Below are 19241 nucleotides of genomic sequence, written 5' to 3'. Positions count from 1 at the left end.
AATGACAACAAACTCACAACCATTAACAACTTAACTTAAAAAAAACAAAAGCAAAAACTAAACTAAGGAAACAACTAGAACAGGAATAGATTCACAGAAATAGAGATCACATGGAGTGTTATCAGCAGGAAAAGGTACAGGGAATAAGAAGCATAAATGTTAGGTACAAAATAGACAGGGTGAGGTTAAATATCTTCAAAATTTTCTACATGAGACACAAATTATTTAAAAGTACATCACTTAATTTTCAGATGTTTAGGGTTTTTTGTTTATTTCCTGATGCTGATTTCCAGTTTTGACTCCACTGTGTTCTGAGATAACCATATGATTTTAAATCAGTGTTTCGAGTTTCTCTGGATCAATTACCAGAAGTGGAATGACTGGGTCATAAAACAGTTCCATTTTTAATTTTCTGAGGCAACTCCAAACTGCTTTTCTGAGTTGCTGCACAAATCTGCATCAGAGTTCCCTTCTCTCTACATCCTCACCAACACTTGATTTATTTATGATAGCCATTCCGACAGGGGTGAGGTGATTATATTGTTATGGTTTTAACTTGCATTTCTCAGATAAGTGACATTGAGCATCTTTTCATGTCTGCTGGCCATGTATATATTTCCTCTTTGGATAAGTGTTCATTCAGATCCTCAGACCATTTTTGAAAATTTAATTTTTGGTGTTGAATTTTATAAGCTTTTTATAAATTCTGGATATTAACCACTTATCAGATATGTGTGTTCTCCCATTCAGTGGGTTGTCTTTAATTTTGTTTCCTTTGCTGTGCAAAAACTTTTTAGTTCTATGTAGTCCCAGTTGTTTTTGTTTCCCTTGCCTGAAGAGATAGATATACCAGAAAATATTGCAACAAGAAATGTCTGAGATTTCACTACTTCTGTTTTCTTCTAGGATATTTATGGTTTTGAATCTAACATTTAAGTCTTTAGTACATTTTAATTCTTATGTGGCATAAAGTAATCTAGTTTCATTTTCTCTGTGCCTGTACAACTTTATAATTTATTTAGTAAACTACCTTTAGCCCATTGTTTTTGCCTCACTTATCAAATATTGACTATAAAGGCAGGGGTTTATTTCTGGGCTCTCTATTCTGTTTCATCACTTTTGTTGCAAACATTTTAAGGCCCTGTTATTTCATGTACACACATTTAGAGTTATTATGTCTCACTAGGACACAGGTGGCAAACATAAGGCCCACAGGCTGGATCCGGCCCTCCACCTTGTTTTACCTGGCCTGCCACCTTTGTTTCTTCCTGGAGGCAGGGCTGAATTCCTTGTCCTTAGTTGAGGAGTACTTACCTTTGCATAGTCCTAAAATTACATTTGACTCTTTGAAGGCAACTGCAAGGCTGATGCAGCCCCTGGTGAAAATGAGTTTGATACCCCTGCACTAGGAGTTTGACTTCTTTATCATTATCAGTGTCCCTCTTCATGTCTAGCACTTTTACTTCCTTTAGTCTATGCTACTGGGTACTAATACAGCCATTTGTTTCTTTTAAATTTAAACAATATTTTTAGTGAGAAGGGAAGGGAAAAGAGTGAAAGAAACATCCATTGGTTGCTTCTTACACATCCCCATCTGGAAACCTGGCCCATAATCCAAGCATGTGCCCTGATTGGGAACTGAACTGGCAGCCTTTCTGTTTGCAGGATGGCACCCAACCCACTGTGCTATACCAGTCAGGGCTTGTTTCATTTGCATGGTATTTATTCCATTCTTTTAATTTCAATCTACATATATGATGAAGTGAATCAGATTCCTGTCAACATACACTTGCATCATGGTTTTTAATTCACTCTGCCATCCTTTTGATTAGCATATATTGACTATTTACATTTAAGGTTAATTAATGATAGGTTAGTTCTTATATCTGACCAACTTTTTTGTTTCCTCTAGTTCTCATTTGTTTTCTTACTGTCTGTGGGGTACTTGTACATTTTAAGTACCCATCTTGATTTAATTCTAGTGCCTGAGTTCATCTCATTGTATCCTGGTTGCTGTGTATTACAATATACATATATAATATCACAGTCCAATAGTATGAACATTCTACCACTTTGAATAAATTTAGTAAAACTTTACTTCCATTTAGTTACACACTTTTAAATATGGTTGACTTGAATATAAGATGGTATAATTGTTTCAATCATTAAATGATTTATAAAACTCATGAAGGATAGTCCATTACTATGTACCCACATTTCCGCTCTTCCTCTTGGTCTTTCTTCTTTATGTTCAAGGTTCTTCAATACTTTTCTATTTTAATAACTGCCTCTAGCCAATCTTTAGTGGTAGGTCTTCTAGTGACAAATTGGTTTCCATTGTCTGAAAATGTGTTGATAAACCCCTTAATTATTGAAGTAAAGATGAAATTTGCATTTGAGTTTTTTTCCTTACACACTTACAAAACATTGTGCAATTACATTAGTTTCAAGTGTACAACAAAGCGATCAGACCTTTATGTAACTCATGAGGTGATTACCCGGAAGTCTAGCACCAACCTGGCACCATACATAGGTATTATAATATTACAGACTATATTTCCTATGATATACTTTAAATCCCTGTGACTATTCTGAAACTACCAGTTTGTATGTCTTAATCCCTTCATCTTTTTGCCATTTCCTTTAACTGCCCTCCAAAATGTCCCCTGTATTTAGTCTTTCTTTTTTATTTTTTCAGATTCCATATATACTGTCCTTTATGGTGTATAATGCACTCCTGTGTATAATGCACACTCATGTTTAGGGCCTAAACGTTCAGGAAAGAAAACCTTGTTTTAATTTGATTGATTCATTCATTTATATTAGACATGAGAAAAAGATTATTGCATTCCAGGGTAGTATTTTGCATACAGATATTGTCATTATTTTCTAAAGTTACACTTTTTAAAAACAGATTTTATTTATTTACCTTTAGAGGGGAAGGGAAGGAGAGAGGGAAAGAAATATCAAGTACGGTTGCCTCTGATGTGTCCCCTGCCGGGAACTGGCCTACAACCCAGGCATGTGCCCAGTTCCTAGAATGGAACCACGATCCTTTGGTTTGCAGGCCTGTGCTCAATCCACTGAGCTACACCAGACAGGGCTAGAGTTACACTTTTAACACATAAGCACAAATAAAAGAATTAAAAACATTCATATAGATGTGGAATTAGGACTACCCATGTATAATGGGCAGTCCTAATCTGTATAATGTATTATTTGTCCCTCAAAAATCTGAGCAAAAAGTGCATATTATACACAGCAAAATAAGATAAATAAAATCATAAGGAATTTGTCTTTCAGTGTTTAACTTATTTAACTTAGCACAATATCCTCTAGGTCCATCCATGGTGTTGCAGATGGCAAGATTTCATTAAAGTTTATGAACTGTTTATTTCTGAAATTTTCCAATTAATATTTTCAAACTGTGTTAACTATTTTCACTGTATAAATTGAAACCATAAAAAAGCAAAACTGCAGATAAGAATATGAGTGGAGAACAATACCATATTTTGAATTTTAATCCAATACTAAGTTTTTGCTGTTGTTTTTCAAATTTTTTCATTTCCAGTTGGCTTTTGTTCCTTTGACAAAAACATAAAAAAAAAAAAGCAGCAAAAGTTACATAAAAATAACAAACATTTTTAAGCAGTTTGGTAGCATTAACTATATTCATCTTTTGTGCAAATGACTTCTAGAACTTCCTCCTACACCTGCAAAATAACTATTCCATTTTAACACTCCCCTCCATTTCTGTCTACCTGCAGCTCCTTGCAACCACCATTGTATTTTGTTTCAATGAGTTTGACTACTCTAGGTACTTCATATAGCGTTCATCCTTTTTGTGATTTCAACAAACAACTGATACTATTAAATGTATGTATATTCCACATTTGCTCCACCTCTTTGATATCATGAATGATACTGTAACAAATCTGGGTCTGCAAATATCTCTTCAAAGGCCTATTTTCAATTCTTTGGAAAATATGTCCAAGTGGGACTGTTGGATCATATGACACTTCTATTTTTAATTTTTTGAGGAATCTCCATATTGTTTTCCACAGTGAATGCAACATTTTACATTCCCACCACCAACATTTTGTATTTCCACAAACAGTGCATAAAGGTACAATTTCTCTGCATCCTGGCCAACGTAATTACTTTCTGCTTGTTTCTTCCACCTTTGTGCATTTCAATAGTTATCGTAGCAGCCAGAGTCACACAATTCAGATCTCCCTTCAGGAAAATCTGATGTAAGGAGCATAGCTGGTTGATAGTTTCCAGTTATGACACTTTCAGGTCCGCTGAGAGATCTATGCTGAAAGCATGCCCACCTTGGGCTGTTCCAAGCCACAGAATAAATGATGTAGGTATACAAAGACAAGTTATTTCTACGAAACTCTGAACTCTTTATTTTATTTTTGGATCCCTGCCTGGGGACTTTGATTGGCCTGATCAAGATTTTCTGAGAGTTGCACAGCAGTCTTGACTTTTTCTAATCAATTTTCCCTTTACCCTCTTAATTTTTCACAGGTGCCAGACCTCAGTTGTAGTCTGAAGGTTCCCTCTACCTATGCTTGCTCCCTTTCCCCTTTATTTTTCATGTATGTTTCCCCCAATAAATCTTACACATCTAATTTTGTCTTGGTTGCTGCTTCTGTGACACACAGGATTTTGGGCAAAAGTAAAATAAGATGTTAAGTCCATTGTTTTAATATAGAAGTCACTATTAAGTTTTTGTGTTCTTTGAAGACAATAAGTTTCAAGTTTCATTAAAGTATGGAAGAATAAATTACTTTTAATTCATTTATCATCTGAGAGAAAGCTATTTTTTTTTGTTTTGTTTTAGTGGAACAAAATATTACATGAAATTCCTCAGGAAAGTGCAGTTATTCATTCTTTCAACAAACTTTAAAAGACCACAGAATGACATATATTATTCCATTTTAGTCACTTCTACCTTCTATAACTAAGAATTCAAGTATAGAAATAAACTCTATTGTGGAGGTAACATTGTAACCTTCTCAAACTACACAGTGAATCAATCCCACTTCTAATTTAGGCCAAAAACAGCATATTATACCCATGTACCTGAAAGAAATATCTTCAATATATGTCTATTTACATGTATATATGTGTGTGTATGTGTGTAGGGACAGATACATGCCAGGGAAAGGTGAACCGAACTTCATTGATAACAAAATGTTAGAAGTCAGACGACGTGGTTAATATAGAAACATACACAGTCTTCATATTCAAAGTCTTCATGGGAATTTTTTCTGTAATTTCTAGAATAAAAAAAAAGAAAAAGAAATAAATTTTCTACCTATTCTGCATATTTTAAAAATGTTAACTGCCTAAGAAGCAATGAGTTTGGCTTCAACCTAAACAGAGGTCTGATCTTTGTCCCAGCTCCTGGGGAACTTCTAAACCCATACAACTTTCTGAGAAAGTCATGTGTGTTGTTAGTCACAGTGGGTCCTTGATCACACCTGATAGTTTATGCTAAACAGATGACAGCGTGGAAGTGACCATACCAGAAAGACTAACCATATGATTCAGGGCAAGAGTAAGCTCAACATGTGGGCACAAATCAAGCATGCCTATGTAATAAAGGTTCAATACCAGTCCTGCACACCAAGGCTCAGGTGAGCTTCTCTGGATGGTAATAAACTGCACACACCAACAGGCACTAGTGTCAGGAGGAGGTAACACTGTCCATGACTCCTTGGGGAGAGGAGAACTGAAACTCTGTGTTTGGACCCCTCCCATTTTCTGCCCTGCACATCTCTTCCTGGGCCTGGTTCAAGGTTCTTTCCTTGTCCTATAATAAATGTAGTTCTGTGAAACCTGCTAGTAACTTAATAAACCTGAGAGTGATTTTGGGAAATCCTCTGAACTTGTACTTGGTGCCAGAAGTGACAGTGGTCTTGTGTGAACCCCTCCCTCTGAGTTTGTAGTTGAACCCCAACTTCTTAGAGCTGGGGTTCCAGTCTTTATTTAAAGTTTTGAAGGACTGTGCCCTCAACCTACTAACTCTGAGTACTGTTCAAAATGTCCCCATACCCTGCTCTCCATACAAGAGGGAACAAGATATTTCCTCTATCTACAGAAAAGGCTGAGAAGCAAAACTAAGCCAGTAGTCTAGATTTGTGGCTTCTAACTATTAACTTCCTAAAACACAGTGAAGAACAGTTATTCCCAAATCTAGGAAAGAGTATGTGGTAAGCCTAGGAAACACCTTATAATATCAGAAAATAATTAAAGAAAAAAAAAAAGGAAGGGCTCATGTCAAAGAATATACGGGCCAATATGGCCAAAGATAAAAAATTTGAAAATACAAAGGATAACACAAACACTATTGATTAACAATGAATATATAAAAACTCAAAAATAGAGAGAAAACATATTTTTATAAGAACATTTTTTAAAGATTTTAGTTATTTATCTTTAGAGGGGAAGGGAAAGAGAGAGGGAGAGAAATATCAATGTATGGTTGCCTATCATGCGTCCCCTACCGGGAACTAGACTGCAACCCAGGCATGTGCCCTGACTGGGAGTCGAACCGCAATTGTTTGGTTCATAGGCCCACCCGCGCTCAACCCACTGAGCTACACCAGTCAGGGAGAGAGAGAAAAAAATATTTAAAAAGTTCTTGCCTGCTTCAGGGAACTTTGCAGTTAGTCAGATCTGAATTCAAAGGGAAGAATAAACTTTCCATAAAAATGGCTCTTGTACTAGAGCCATGTAAATATTTTTACCAAAATATTTTGGTAAAATTTTTATAAATTTTATCAAAATTTATAAAATATTTTATTAAAAAATTTTCAGAGGAAAAATGCATGGGTGTTAAGCTCCCTCTAAGCTTGGTGGTGGGCTTGAAGACAGCGGCCTCTGTTCCCAGTGTAAGATCCTGGCACCTGTTTCTAGAAGGAACACAGGAAAAAAAAACTTGTTTGTTCCAACCTGTCTGGGGGCTATCTGAAGAACTTACATAAGAGGCTTCTCTTTGTTTTGCCTAACTTGGAACTAACTCAGGGCAGAAAGTTGTAGGTATTGTTTAAAACCACTGAAAGGCAAAAAAAAAAAAGAAAAAAAAAAAGCCCACAGCTATGTGTACCAAAAAATTATGATTGAAATATATACTGCTTAAGACTGGGAGGAGAAAAGCAGGAGACAGTTTTTTTGGATAACTGGGGCATTAAATATTGCCCATATATCTTTGGTAATTTTAGAAAGCCACATGTACACCTTGGCCAGGATGTATACAGAGAAGAGACCCAAGTAGAGCCAAAGCTTTCAATTATGAAAAAGGTAAAAGGCTTTTCTGGCCAAATCTGGCTGTTCTCTAGGCTCAGTGAAAACATAAATTGAAGGCTGAGGCAGGGTTGTAAATAGCCTGGCTATGATGAATGAGTGCCCCAGCACAAGCTGATCCCCCCAAACAGGGAGAGGTGGGTATTTTGTTTTGAAGCTTTTAGCTCCTGGAAGAAAATCTCTGTCAAACAGTAGTAGAATACAAGCTAAAGGAACAGACTTCACTGACTACACATAACAAAGAATATAGTCTTGGGGTGTGTGTGTGTGTGTGTGTGTGTCTATAAAAGTTTGGTAAAGTCATAAAACAAATTAACAATTACAGCTTTCAAAAATTAGAAACAGCAAACCCTTGTGAGGAGGTGAACCTGATTTCCAGAGTTACCACAATACAGTATTCAAATGTCTAGTTTTCAACAACAAAAATATTCCAAGGCATAAAAAGAAACAGGAACCTTATAGTTCACCCAGAGAAAAAAATAGTTGACAATATTTGTTCTTTAAAGCACAAATATTTGCACATACAAATACTCCAGAGCAACACTTTTATATGAAAAACAATGAACCAATGAAAAGGCCAATAGAAACCACAAAGAATTAAAGAAATCCAAGAAAACAATGCATCAACAATTAAAAAACATCAATAAAGAGAAATTATAGACAAAAACTAAATAGAGATTCTGGATTTGAGAAAAACTATACTGAAATAAATTCACTAGAGGAACTAAATATATTTCAGCAGGCAGAAGAATGAGTGATTTTGAACACAAGACATTTGAAATCATCCAGTCAAGTGGACTAACATACACATTATGGGAGTTTCAGAAGGAGAAAAAAAAAGATAGAACATTTGATGAAATAATGACCAAGTACTAAAAACAATAAAAGAAATATTCAATAAGATTAACAGCCAATTGCTAATCAGAAACCATGGAAGCCAGAAAGCAGTGGGATAACACATTTAAAGTGCTGAAAAACTATCAACACAGAAATCTCTATCTGGCAAACACTATTCTTCAAAATTCAAGACTAATTAAAACATTCCCATATAAAGAAAAGCTGAGTAAGTTCATTACTACTAAATGTGCCCCCCAAAATGATAAAGGAAGTTCTTCTACTTGAAATTTAAGGATGTTACACAGTGACTCACACTTGTATGGTTATTGCATTGTTGGTTTGTAACTCTGCTTTGTTTTCTTTTTAAGAAAATTTTATTTATTTTACAGAGGGGAAGGGAGGGAGAGAGAGGGGGAGAGAAACACTGATAGGTTGGTTGCCTCTCACATGCCCCAAATGGGGACCTGGCCCACAACCCAGGCAAGTGCTCTGACTGGGAATCGAACTGGTGACCTTTGGATCTGCAGGCTGGCGCTCAATCCACTGAGCCACACCAGCCAGGGCAGCTTTCTGTTTTCTATATGATTTAAAAGATAAATACATAAAACTATTAATATTACATTTATATTTATGTATAGTGTATTTTCTGACAAGAATATAATGGGGGCAGAGCTGAATAAGAGCAGAACTTTTGTAAGCTATTAAAGTAAAACTGGTAACATCTGAAACTAGGTTATAAATTGGAATGTTAGTTGTAACCCCCGTAGATAACACTAGGAAAATACCTTAAAAAAAACACACACACTAAAGGAAGTACAAGAAAAATCAAAAGAGAATACTATAAAGAATCAGCTAAACACAAAAGATCTCATGAATGAAGAAAATGAGGAGAAAAAAAAAAAGACTTTCAGAAAAGAATCTGGCAAAATAGCTGAAGACCTTCCTAGGCAGTAATAGTTTTTGAATTTTTACTCTTTTAAGCAGAGTCTAATTTACTCAGGGGAAGGAAAACACCCAACTGTAGCCCCTTATAGCAAAGAAAACTAAAAAGCAGAGAAACATCTGTGAAGGTGACAGCCCCAGGTCACATACCCTCTAAAGACTGAGACATAATGATGAAACTCTAGAAGACCTTCCACTGCCCCTCCTTCCCTATCTTACCAAGACATTATGTGACCTCCTATATGATCAACTGGATTACCACTGAAAGAACAGCAAAGGTCCCCTCTAACCCAGTTCTATTTACCTAGTACATCATGTTGAACAATCAACAAACACACCCAAGCATTCTAAAAGATAACCCCCTGCCCCGACAAAAACAACAAAACCCCAAACTAAAAAAAAAAAAAAAGAAACACCCCACAAAACAAACCCACCACCACCACCACCAACAGGAAAACAGCAGGAAGAGAAAAAGTAAGCATCATTCTGCCATTAGTAGACTGGGAATTTAAAATAAATAGAATTAACATGCTAGGACTCTAATGAAAAGAGTGATAATGTGCAAGATCAGATGGACAATATAAGCAAATAGAGACTAAGAAAGAATTAAAAGGAAATTTTAGAAATCAAAACAATGCAACAGAAATGAAGAATGCCTTATGCAGAAAAATCTAAACCTAGGCATATCATATTCAAGCTGCAGAAAAATCAAAGAGGGAAAGATAATGTCTGCCAGTTTTCCAACAATGCCAGAAGACAACACAAATCCTGATTCAGAAAGTCTAATAAATCTCAGGATATAAGGCTGTATAGATTAAAGGATGGAATGGTAAAAAGTTTTGAGTTGGGATGACAAGGACAGATATTAAGCAAACAAACAAAAACCAAAACAAAGCCAGATCCCACTATAAACTTTTAAGGGAAATGATGTCCAAAGTGTAAGGGGTTACAGAACTTAGAGGGAAGGGTAAGATGTCAATAGAGAAGTTGTCAGCACAGACAGAGAAGTGGTATTGCAGAAATGGATGATGTAAAGGGAAGCATGAGATGTAGAGAAAACATGTCCTTGAAGACACTAGCCTGTGTGTTGTGCAAGCCATCATCCTGAGCTTCTGTTTTCTGAACTATTGGGTGGTAAATATGTTGACTGATGACCTAGCTATTCATTCTGATGCAACTCACTGAGAAAATGCATGTAAGCCTGCTTTATAAGCTGCAATGGAGGAGGGACAAAGTCAGTTATAGGATTCCCTCATGCTGCCATTTTATAATAATGTGATCTCTTTGACTCTAGGGGAAGAGAATAATGTAGAATTAGCAAATATGCTAATTTTCCTAGAAGCATACACAGGGCAAAACAGGTTTATACTTGTTCTTATGGAAAATAATACCGTAATTAATAAATAAGAAAATAAACTGTTTTGTGTACTCACAACTGTAAATCTACTTTTACCCTAATCTGTATTTTTAATAACATACCAATATAATTTTTAGATCATCTCAAAAGCAAAATGCAATCACCCTCTTAAATATTTTTTTAACATTGTATTATGGAAAATCTCTGGAGAAAGAGGAAAAAAGAGGTACTAGTACTACCACATTTAATCTATAATTGGTTACTGGTATCACATCTACTTTTAGCAAAGGAAAAAATAAAACAAAAATGTAGTATTTTGTACAATCTCCTCACCATTCATTTGAGTCTCATCCTGAAACAGCTTTAACTTCTTGTTGCGAAGGCCAAACACCTTGGCTGCTTCATACAGAAGACCTTCATAAGTGAGTCCATTCTGTCCAAATGGGTTTTCAAGCAGGAGAGTACCCACTGTTCCCATTAAACACTCTGCAGAAGAAAAAACAAATTGGATTAAACCTCAAAAATTTACATGAGGAGGGGGCTGAGTGAGTGAGACAGCCAGGGCAGGCTGGCTCTAGAGGCACTGCAGTGGGAGCAGGCCTGCCTGAGGTTGAGATACACTGGAGGAAGCAGTGACAGCACCCTGCCATTGCCCTCCAGAAGAGATCCAGAGAGAAACATTAAAACTGTCAAGGCAGTGGCAGAGCTGTGGTCATCCCTGAGAGATTTTGTGCTTTTGGGGGGCCACACAGAAACTCTCTGAAAAGAGGAGCTGAGGTGGGACCATGTGTTTGCAGGTGTGCACAGCGACTTTATGAACAAAGAAATCAGAGTGATACTGTCATGCTGAAGCGACTGTGAAACTCAACCCAAAACAGCTGGTGAGCAGGGAGCTGTACAGAACAGGGAGTTTGGCTCACATCTGCTGTAAAGAGAGGCAGGCTGGTGACAAGACAGCCAAGAGCCTAACACCTGAGATTTGCTGCAGCCAAGCAGGTCCACCCAACCCCCATCTGTGGGATTACAGGCTTTGCAGATCAGTTAAGGCCAGGCTCAGGAGCCCCTTATTGGGTGCATATCCACAGGGGGGAAAAAGAAAAACATCTGAAACAGCCCTTTCTACCAGACTCTACAAGCAACACCGTTCCTCCCGCCTTGATCAACTGAAATCAGCACAGCAGAGAGATTAGAGATAGGCACAAGAGGTGTTCAAGGCCCCACTTAGCTCCAGCTCTTAGAGCTGCTGTTTGCACCAACCAGGAAAGAGTTGCCTCCTTTACACATATTGACGCCTTACAAGAAACGGACAGCTAACTTACCAGAAACCATACATTGGAAAGAATATGGGACACACCAAGACACGTGGTGAAGGGGCGGGGAGACATTCCCATCTTCCCTGAAGAATGAACAGCACCCCCTGGGGGTGACCAGGGTTCCTGCCCTGCCAATAACACCAGAGGTCCCCACTGGAACCAGGTGGAAGAGGGACTGGCAGTCCTCTCAAGTCATTAAGTGAACCACTCCTGGGCCCTGTGCTGATGGAAAGCTTATAGGGCAGGACACTGGTGCCACCCAAGCCTGCAGGAGAGAGCCACAGACTGTGGATTGCTTGTAGTGGCAAATAGGTTGACTAGGGTCAGATTAGGACACTGTCAGACATTACCAGGAACAGATCCAGAAAGAGAAGACAGTGGCAAACACTGGGCTCTGCTGAGATGAACTGCACTGTAGTCTTATTCATTATTGGAATTACTCTTTCTCCTGCACAGCTTTTTAATATTCATTATTTATCCTTCAAGTTTGTCCCTATGATTTCACCATTTAAAAAAATTTTAGTTTACTTCAAATCTCATAATTTGCACCTCCCTTCTCTTACTCCATTCTGTCTTCTTCCTTCCTCTTATCAGCTTTGTATTAAATTTTATTTTCTCTCTTGATACAGCTGGTTTCTAGTCTGCACTCTTATTATTTCTCTTGCCTCCAGCCTCTCAGAACCATTTTCATGTCATTAGGGATCTTACATCCTTTTCTCCTGTTCTTAAAATACCCTTATTCTCTCTCTGCCATTACTAATCTTTGCTGCTTGGATTTTGATACAATGGTTGCTGTATTTCTTCAATTTTATTCCTAGATCTTAACTACTTTTATATTTCAAATCTCATATTTTGTCATTCCCCTCACCTATTCCATTTTACCTTCCTCCTGCTCTTACTTTTTGTTTTAAACTTTACTTTTACCCTCTCAGCCTGGTGTTCATTCCTCATTTGTATTTCTTTACACTTTAACCTGTCAAAATCACTTTTATTTCCTTTAGATATCTCATAAGCTTTTTTCTTTCCTTTTTTCCCATCTTATTCCCATTCAACCTGTATTAATCTTTCCTCAATTGTGCTGGATATTGTTGTGGTGGACTTTTTTCTTCCAATTTGGTTCCTAGTCACTAGTAAACAATTCTTTTTAGAAACCTCATACTATACTCCTCTTAATCCATTTTGCCTCTTTACCTCCCTTTAAATTTACATTGTAAATTTTATTTTCTTGCTTTCTTTGCCTTATTTCTATCCCCTAGTCTTATTATTTCTCCTCCTTTTACACTCTCAAAATCATTTTTCTTTCACTTAGTCACCTCATATTTTTTAAATAAGTCTTAATCTCCTATACCGTTATTAATATTTGCTCATATGCTAATGAGAGTGTGGTTGTGGATGGGGTTATTTTTACAGGTGTGGGTTTTGTATCCTGGGTTGTTTTGTTTTGTCCAGCATACAAGACATGGTGGGCAGTGTGCTTCTCAGCCACCCAGCTAGCCAGCCAGAGGGAAATACCTACCAAACAATGACACAACAACCAAAACCCAGTTACAACAAGGGAGCCCAAATAAATGGCATAAAGAACATCCAAAGAATTTCCAGCTCAGGAGATCCAAGGAGACTGCACCACTGAGTCCCAAAATCTTCTACCACAGAGCAATACCCCATGAAGACAAGGAGTCAAAGCAGATCAATCTAAGTTGCAGAAACAAAAAAGAAGAGTCACCTAAAACGGGGAGAAAAAGAAACACGCCAATTGAAAGGAAATGAGGAATCCCCAGAATGACTGCTATATGAAATTGAAGCAAGTGATCTAACAGACATACAGTTCAAAATAATGGTTATAAAGATGCTAAAGTAGCTCAGTGAGAACCCCAAGGAACACTATGGAAGCTACAAGGAACTTACTTACTGGGAAGTATATCAGCATTAAAAAGGGCATAGAAACTATCAATAAGAGCCAGGAGAAAATGAATACAATATCTGAAATGAAGAATACACTAGAAGGAATTAAAAGCAGGCTAGATGAAGCAGAGGATCGCATTAGAGTTGGAGGACAAGGTAGGAAAAAACCCACCAAAACAGCAACAAAACAAAAAAAGACACAAAAAGAAAGAAGATAGCTTAAGGGAACTGCAGGGCAACATGAAATGTAATAATATCCGTATCACAGGGATACCAGAAGAAAAGAAGAGGAGCAAGAGATAGAAAACTTGTTTGAAAAAGTAATGACAGAAAACTTTCTTACCTTGGTGAAGGAAATTACCCACAGACATATGAAAAAATGTTCAACATCACTAGCCATCAGAGGGATGCAAATTAAAACCACAATGAGATACCATTTCACACTTGTCAGAGTGGCCTTCATTAATAAATCAACAATTAACTGCTGGCCAGGGGAGAAAAGGAAACCCTACTGCAGTGTTGGTGGGAATGCAGACTAGTGCAACCACTGTAGAAAAGAGTATGGAATTTCCTCACAAAACTAAAAATGGAACTGCCATTTGACCCAGCAATGCCACTGGATGTACCCTAAATATCCTTAAACAATGCCACTGGATATACCCATATCCTTAAACAGCAGTTGATAAGAACTTATAAACAGTGCCCTATGTTCACAGAGGCCCTGTTTATAATAGCTAAGTGCTAGAAACAGCCTAAGTACCCATCAGTAAATGAGTGGATCAAAAAATGGTGATACATTTACACAATGAAAGACTACACAGCAGAAAATAAAGGCACTCCTACCCTTTCTGACAGAGTGGATAGAACTGGAGAATATTACGATAAGCGAAATAAGCCATTCGGTGAAAGACAAATACCATATGGTATCACTTATAAGAGGAAGCTAATGAACAAAATAAACAAATGCATAAAACAGAACCAGAGGCATGGAAAAATGGAACACCGACAGCAACCAGGGAGGAGGGACTAATTGAGGGCCATGTATGAATGACCCACGGGAATGATCAACAGGGTAGGGAATGACTCTGGAACAGAGGGTGGGCTGGGCGGAGGCAGACTAAAGGGGAAAACTGACATAACTGTAACAAAATAACATAAAATATTTAAAATTAAAATAAGTAAAAGTGAAACAACAAACTGATGTCTCTGCTCCCCCACCTTCTAAAAATCAATTAATAAAAAAATCTCCCAAAAAAGGCTAAATTAAAATGTTTTGGCATTTGAACAATTTAGCTTCATTTAGCTCTAACTTTTACCTAACCAGTTTATATCATTTCTTTAACATGCCTGATAGATGAAGTTGTTTCTACACAAATATAGCAAATGAAATAAACTTGTGTGTGCACCCTAAAGCAGGGTGGGAATCTACACTTATATCACCACATTAAAGCCAAACCAAAAAATCCACATAAGTCAGAGAGGTTGGACATTAAAGTAAACCTTACCACCCAAAACCCCACAATTCACCTGAGGAGGGTGTACATAGCTAAGAGAGGCACGTACCTTGTGGGTTTGCGTTCACGAGCTGAAGGTTGATATACTGACAGGGAAGAGTATTAGGACAGTCAATCAGACAGGGAGCTGATCCTGCAGTCACACACAGTGTTTTCCCACTAAGATTCAGTAAGTTAGTTTGATTTTGTATTTCTAAAAGTAACAAGAGTAACAAGATATGATTCTTTCAGAGCTGAAGTCACTCACTTTTTTATTTAAGTGTTAAACTACCACATATATGTATTTTCAGTGATATTTTTTATGTTTATCAAAAGACACTGCCTTTACTATAAAATCAGGTTGTAATGACATGCAATTAATAAACAATGCTATTGATGCAAAACAGCATATTTACAATCTAAAATACAGGACAACTCTTCTATCCCTCTTTCATTCTTTCCCTGTATAGCTGACTCTTGAACAACATGGGTTTGAACTAGGCCAACTTACATAAAAATTTTTGAAAATAAATACAGTCAGCCTTTCGTGTTTGTAGGTTTTGCATCTGGGGATTAAAAACAGTAGTTTTGCATTACCAATTGGATGGAAAATACTGTTTTCCATCCATAGTTGGTTGAGTCTGTGAAGGTGAAGGGTTGACTGCACAAATTCTACTGACATTTTTGACCAGAAACATGGGATGGGGTGGGGGAATCAGTATCCATAAAACCCACATTTTTCAAGGGTCAACTGTATATTATATTGTAGCTTCCTTAAAATTTCCTCCTGAGAACCCCAGGCTTCACCATGAAAAGACGCATGTGTCTAAGAATAATAATCATAGTAAGAAAACAAGTTTTTGGACTCGTGAACATATGTGGAAAATAGCAGGACACATAAAACATGTGCAATCTAATTTTATTTATAGAAAGTTAAACACTGCTAAGTAATGTAAACATAGATGAATGACAGGTAGTAGCTGTGACTGAAGATGGGGAATGGAACTGGTGGATATGAAACCAGACTGGGTAAGACCCTCAAGGACCTGTTCCACCTAGTGGTTGGATGCTCATGACCAGCCTGGAGCTACAGGGCTCCTCTCCTGACCCACATGGCTTCCTGAGGATTCACCAGCTAACAAAGAAAGTATATCACGTGTGCTGTGTGAGTGGCTCTGCATAATGTGCTGCACTATTGCAAACAGATGACTGCAGTCCTGCATACCCACTGACGATGGGTGGCCCTGAAGAACAATGTTGACAGGAATCCAATTAGTTGGCACAAGTTTATTGAAGGCGGCTGTTTATTTTACTCAGGTGGGACGGCCAGAGGAATGGATCTACACTCGTCCATGGGCAATGGCTAATAGTTTGACTGACTGGGAATGACCAGGGACTTAGAAAGAACAGAACTCAAAAACTGGTGACAAGGAAGTCAAGGCAAAGGTATGTAGAAAGACTGCTGCAAATGAGCAGACCGTGAATGAGGATCCTAAAAATCAGGTGGACATTGTCACCTGTTTTGTTGAAGTCAGTCTGCCTTTCCCCAACCACTCCTGTTCTTTCCTAATAGAATGATGAATAAAGGGTCCATTCTGGCTAGGTAGATTTCACATGGGCTTAGCAACATGGATTTCACTTTAAATAATGGTTTTGCTAGTTGGTACAGTATATCCCATCTACCAACATCAGGACCATTACAAAGCTCCCAATATCACATTATCACCAGATGATGAGTGAAGAACCTGATGACAGACTGGTAACTGGGCCACTTCTATCATGGAAAATGTAGTGCTTTATTCTTACTGGGATAGACATTTGTTGGAGGTATGAGTTAGTCTCAGTTGCCTGAAATGCTTCTAATCAAACCCATCCACCATGGACTTTGGGAACGTCCAATTTGAGGTGTCCTATGGCATCTCACACAGTATTGCTTCTGACTAAAGAACTTGAGATACGGCAAGAAGTGTGTATTCAGGGAATTCCCTGGCCATACTACGTTCCCCATCACCAAGAAGCAGCTGGTCTAGAACAATGGTGAAGTGGCTTTAAAAAAAAATATTTTATTATTATTCAATTACAGTTGTCTGAATTTGCCCCCTCACCAACTACCCCCCTCACCACAGCCAAACCCACCTCCCTCCCCTGCTTCCACCCCCACCCTTGATTTTGTCCATCTGTCCTTTATAAGTTGTTCCTGAAAACCCTTCCTCCCTCCCACCTCCCCTCTGGTTACTGTCAGTTTGTTCTTAATTTCAATGTCTCTGGTTATATTTTGCTTGTTTGTTTGGTTGATTATTCCAGTTAAAGGTGAGATCATATGGTAGTTTTCTTTCACCACCTGGCTTATTTCACTTAGCATAATGCTATCCAGTTCCATCCATGCTGTTGTGAAGACTAGGAGCTCCTTCTTTCCTTTTGCTGTTTTTATTCCATTCTGTAATGTACCATTGCTTTTTGATCTATTCATTTACTGATGGGCGCTTAGGTTGCTTCCAGCACTCGGCTATTGTAAATTGTGCTGCTATGAACATTGGGGAGAGTAGGTTCTTCAGGATGGGTGTTTCAGGGTTCTTAGGACATAATCCTAGCAGTGGACTGCTGAGTCAAAAGGCTATTCCATTTTTAGTTTTCTGAGGAAATTCCATATTGTTTTCCACATTGGCTGCTCCAGTCTTCATTCCCACCAACAGTGCCCTTTTCTCCACATCCTCTCCAACACTTGTTTGTTGCTTTCTTTATGATAGCCATTCTGAACAGTGTGAAGTGGTATCTCATTGTGGTTTTAATTTGCACCTGTCTGATGGCAAGTGATGCTGAGCATCTTTTCATATGTCTCTGGGCCATCTGTATGTCCTCCTTGGAGAAGTGTCTGTTCAGGTCCTTTGCCCATTTTTTAATTGGGTTGCTTATCTTCTTAGAATGGAGTCGTGTGAGTTCTTTATATATTTTGGAGATCAAACCCTTGTCCAAGATTATTACTGGCAAATATGTTTTCCCATATAGTCGGTTCTCTTTTCATTTTAATGCTGTTTTCTTTAGCTGTGCAGAAGCTTTTTAATTTGACAAGGTCCCATTGGAATAGCTTTTTAAAAACCTCAGTTTCAGTACCACACAGGTGCCAATAGATGGCAGGGCTGTGATATTGTCTTCCAAGATATTGTTCATGCTTTAAACCAGGATACGGAGACTATGGCTCCTGGCTGGTTTCCTGTTTATATAAATAAAGTTTTAATAAAACATAGCCTTGCTCAGCCAGGATAGATGCCTGCCAGGGGAGATACCACAAGGACTAGACTGTGGAGATTTAACTCTGCTAATTTAGCTAAGCTAAAAGTTTCCCAGAGAAAGGTGCACAGGATTTGAAATGACAGTTGTTACAGCCACTACACTTAAAAAGTCAATGTGGGTGCAGGCACCATCCAGCTTTCACAGGCTTCAATTCTTCCAACTTCTGGGCCAAGCACATGAGCAACTCTCTTGCGAAGCTTCTTCTGCAGGTCCAAACTGTCAGTTAGAAGTGGCTAGACAGATGAGTTCCAGTCTGTCCCTGACTACACCTACTTCTCATCCCACAGAGACTTCAGATAGAAACCCAATCCTTCCGCTGACTTACATATCAGTACCCCCTGGTGGATGCTGGTCAGAGATTTTTCTCAGATGTTCCAACTAACCACTCTCATCCACACCTTTAGACATACTGGGTTTTTCTCATATTACTTTTGCTTCCCTTCTTCTTCCCCTAACAGATAGGAAGGCATGATTTTTCATTGTGATTCTATCCATTTACAGTCCAGCAGTGAATGTGAGTTCCTACTACACAATACCCTTGATAACATTTAATGCTGTGAAATTTTTCTAGTTTTTGCCAATGTGGTGGCAAGTAATAGTACCTCACTGTGGTGTTTACTGTTGAGGTTCAGCAGGTATGCCTTTAGTTACTGACCATTTAAATGTTCTCTTTTAGGCTATTTAAAGTTTCTGAAAATAAGCATTCAGAGTGTATTAGTTTCCTTACAGGTGCTACAAGAACCATAAACTAAAGGACTTAAAAAACCAAATAGTTCTGGAGGCAAGATG

General features: G+C 37.9%; 1 protein-coding gene across 4 annotated transcripts in view; it reads right to left on the bottom strand.

Moving 5' to 3' along the window:
- Positions 1–4385: 4385 nt before the first annotated feature.
- Positions 4386–19241, bottom strand: part of IARS1 (isoleucyl-tRNA synthetase 1) — a 117389-nt gene continuing 102533 nt past the window's right edge. For all 4 annotated transcript variants that reach the window (XM_037037269.1, XM_037037270.1, XM_037037271.1 and 1 more), the window contains exons 32-34: positions 15232–15375; positions 10787–10939; positions 4386–5288 (exon numbers count right to left, since the gene is read on the bottom strand). In XM_037037269.1, coding sequence (XP_036893164.1) covers positions 5206–5288; positions 10787–10939; positions 15232–15375 — 380 coding nt within the window. In that variant the 3' untranslated portion in view covers positions 4386–5205. The remainder of the gene's footprint in view (positions 5289–10786; positions 10940–15231; positions 15376–19241) is intronic.

The sequence above is a fragment of the Sturnira hondurensis genome, unplaced genomic scaffold, assembly GCF_014824575.4.
Source record: "Sturnira hondurensis isolate 20B ecotype Veracruz unplaced genomic scaffold, ASM1482457v3 Scaffold0022910, whole genome shotgun sequence".
NCBI classification, from domain to species: domain Eukaryota; kingdom Metazoa; phylum Chordata; class Mammalia; order Chiroptera; family Phyllostomidae; genus Sturnira; species Sturnira hondurensis.
This window is presented reverse-complemented; position numbering and strand designations above follow the sequence as displayed.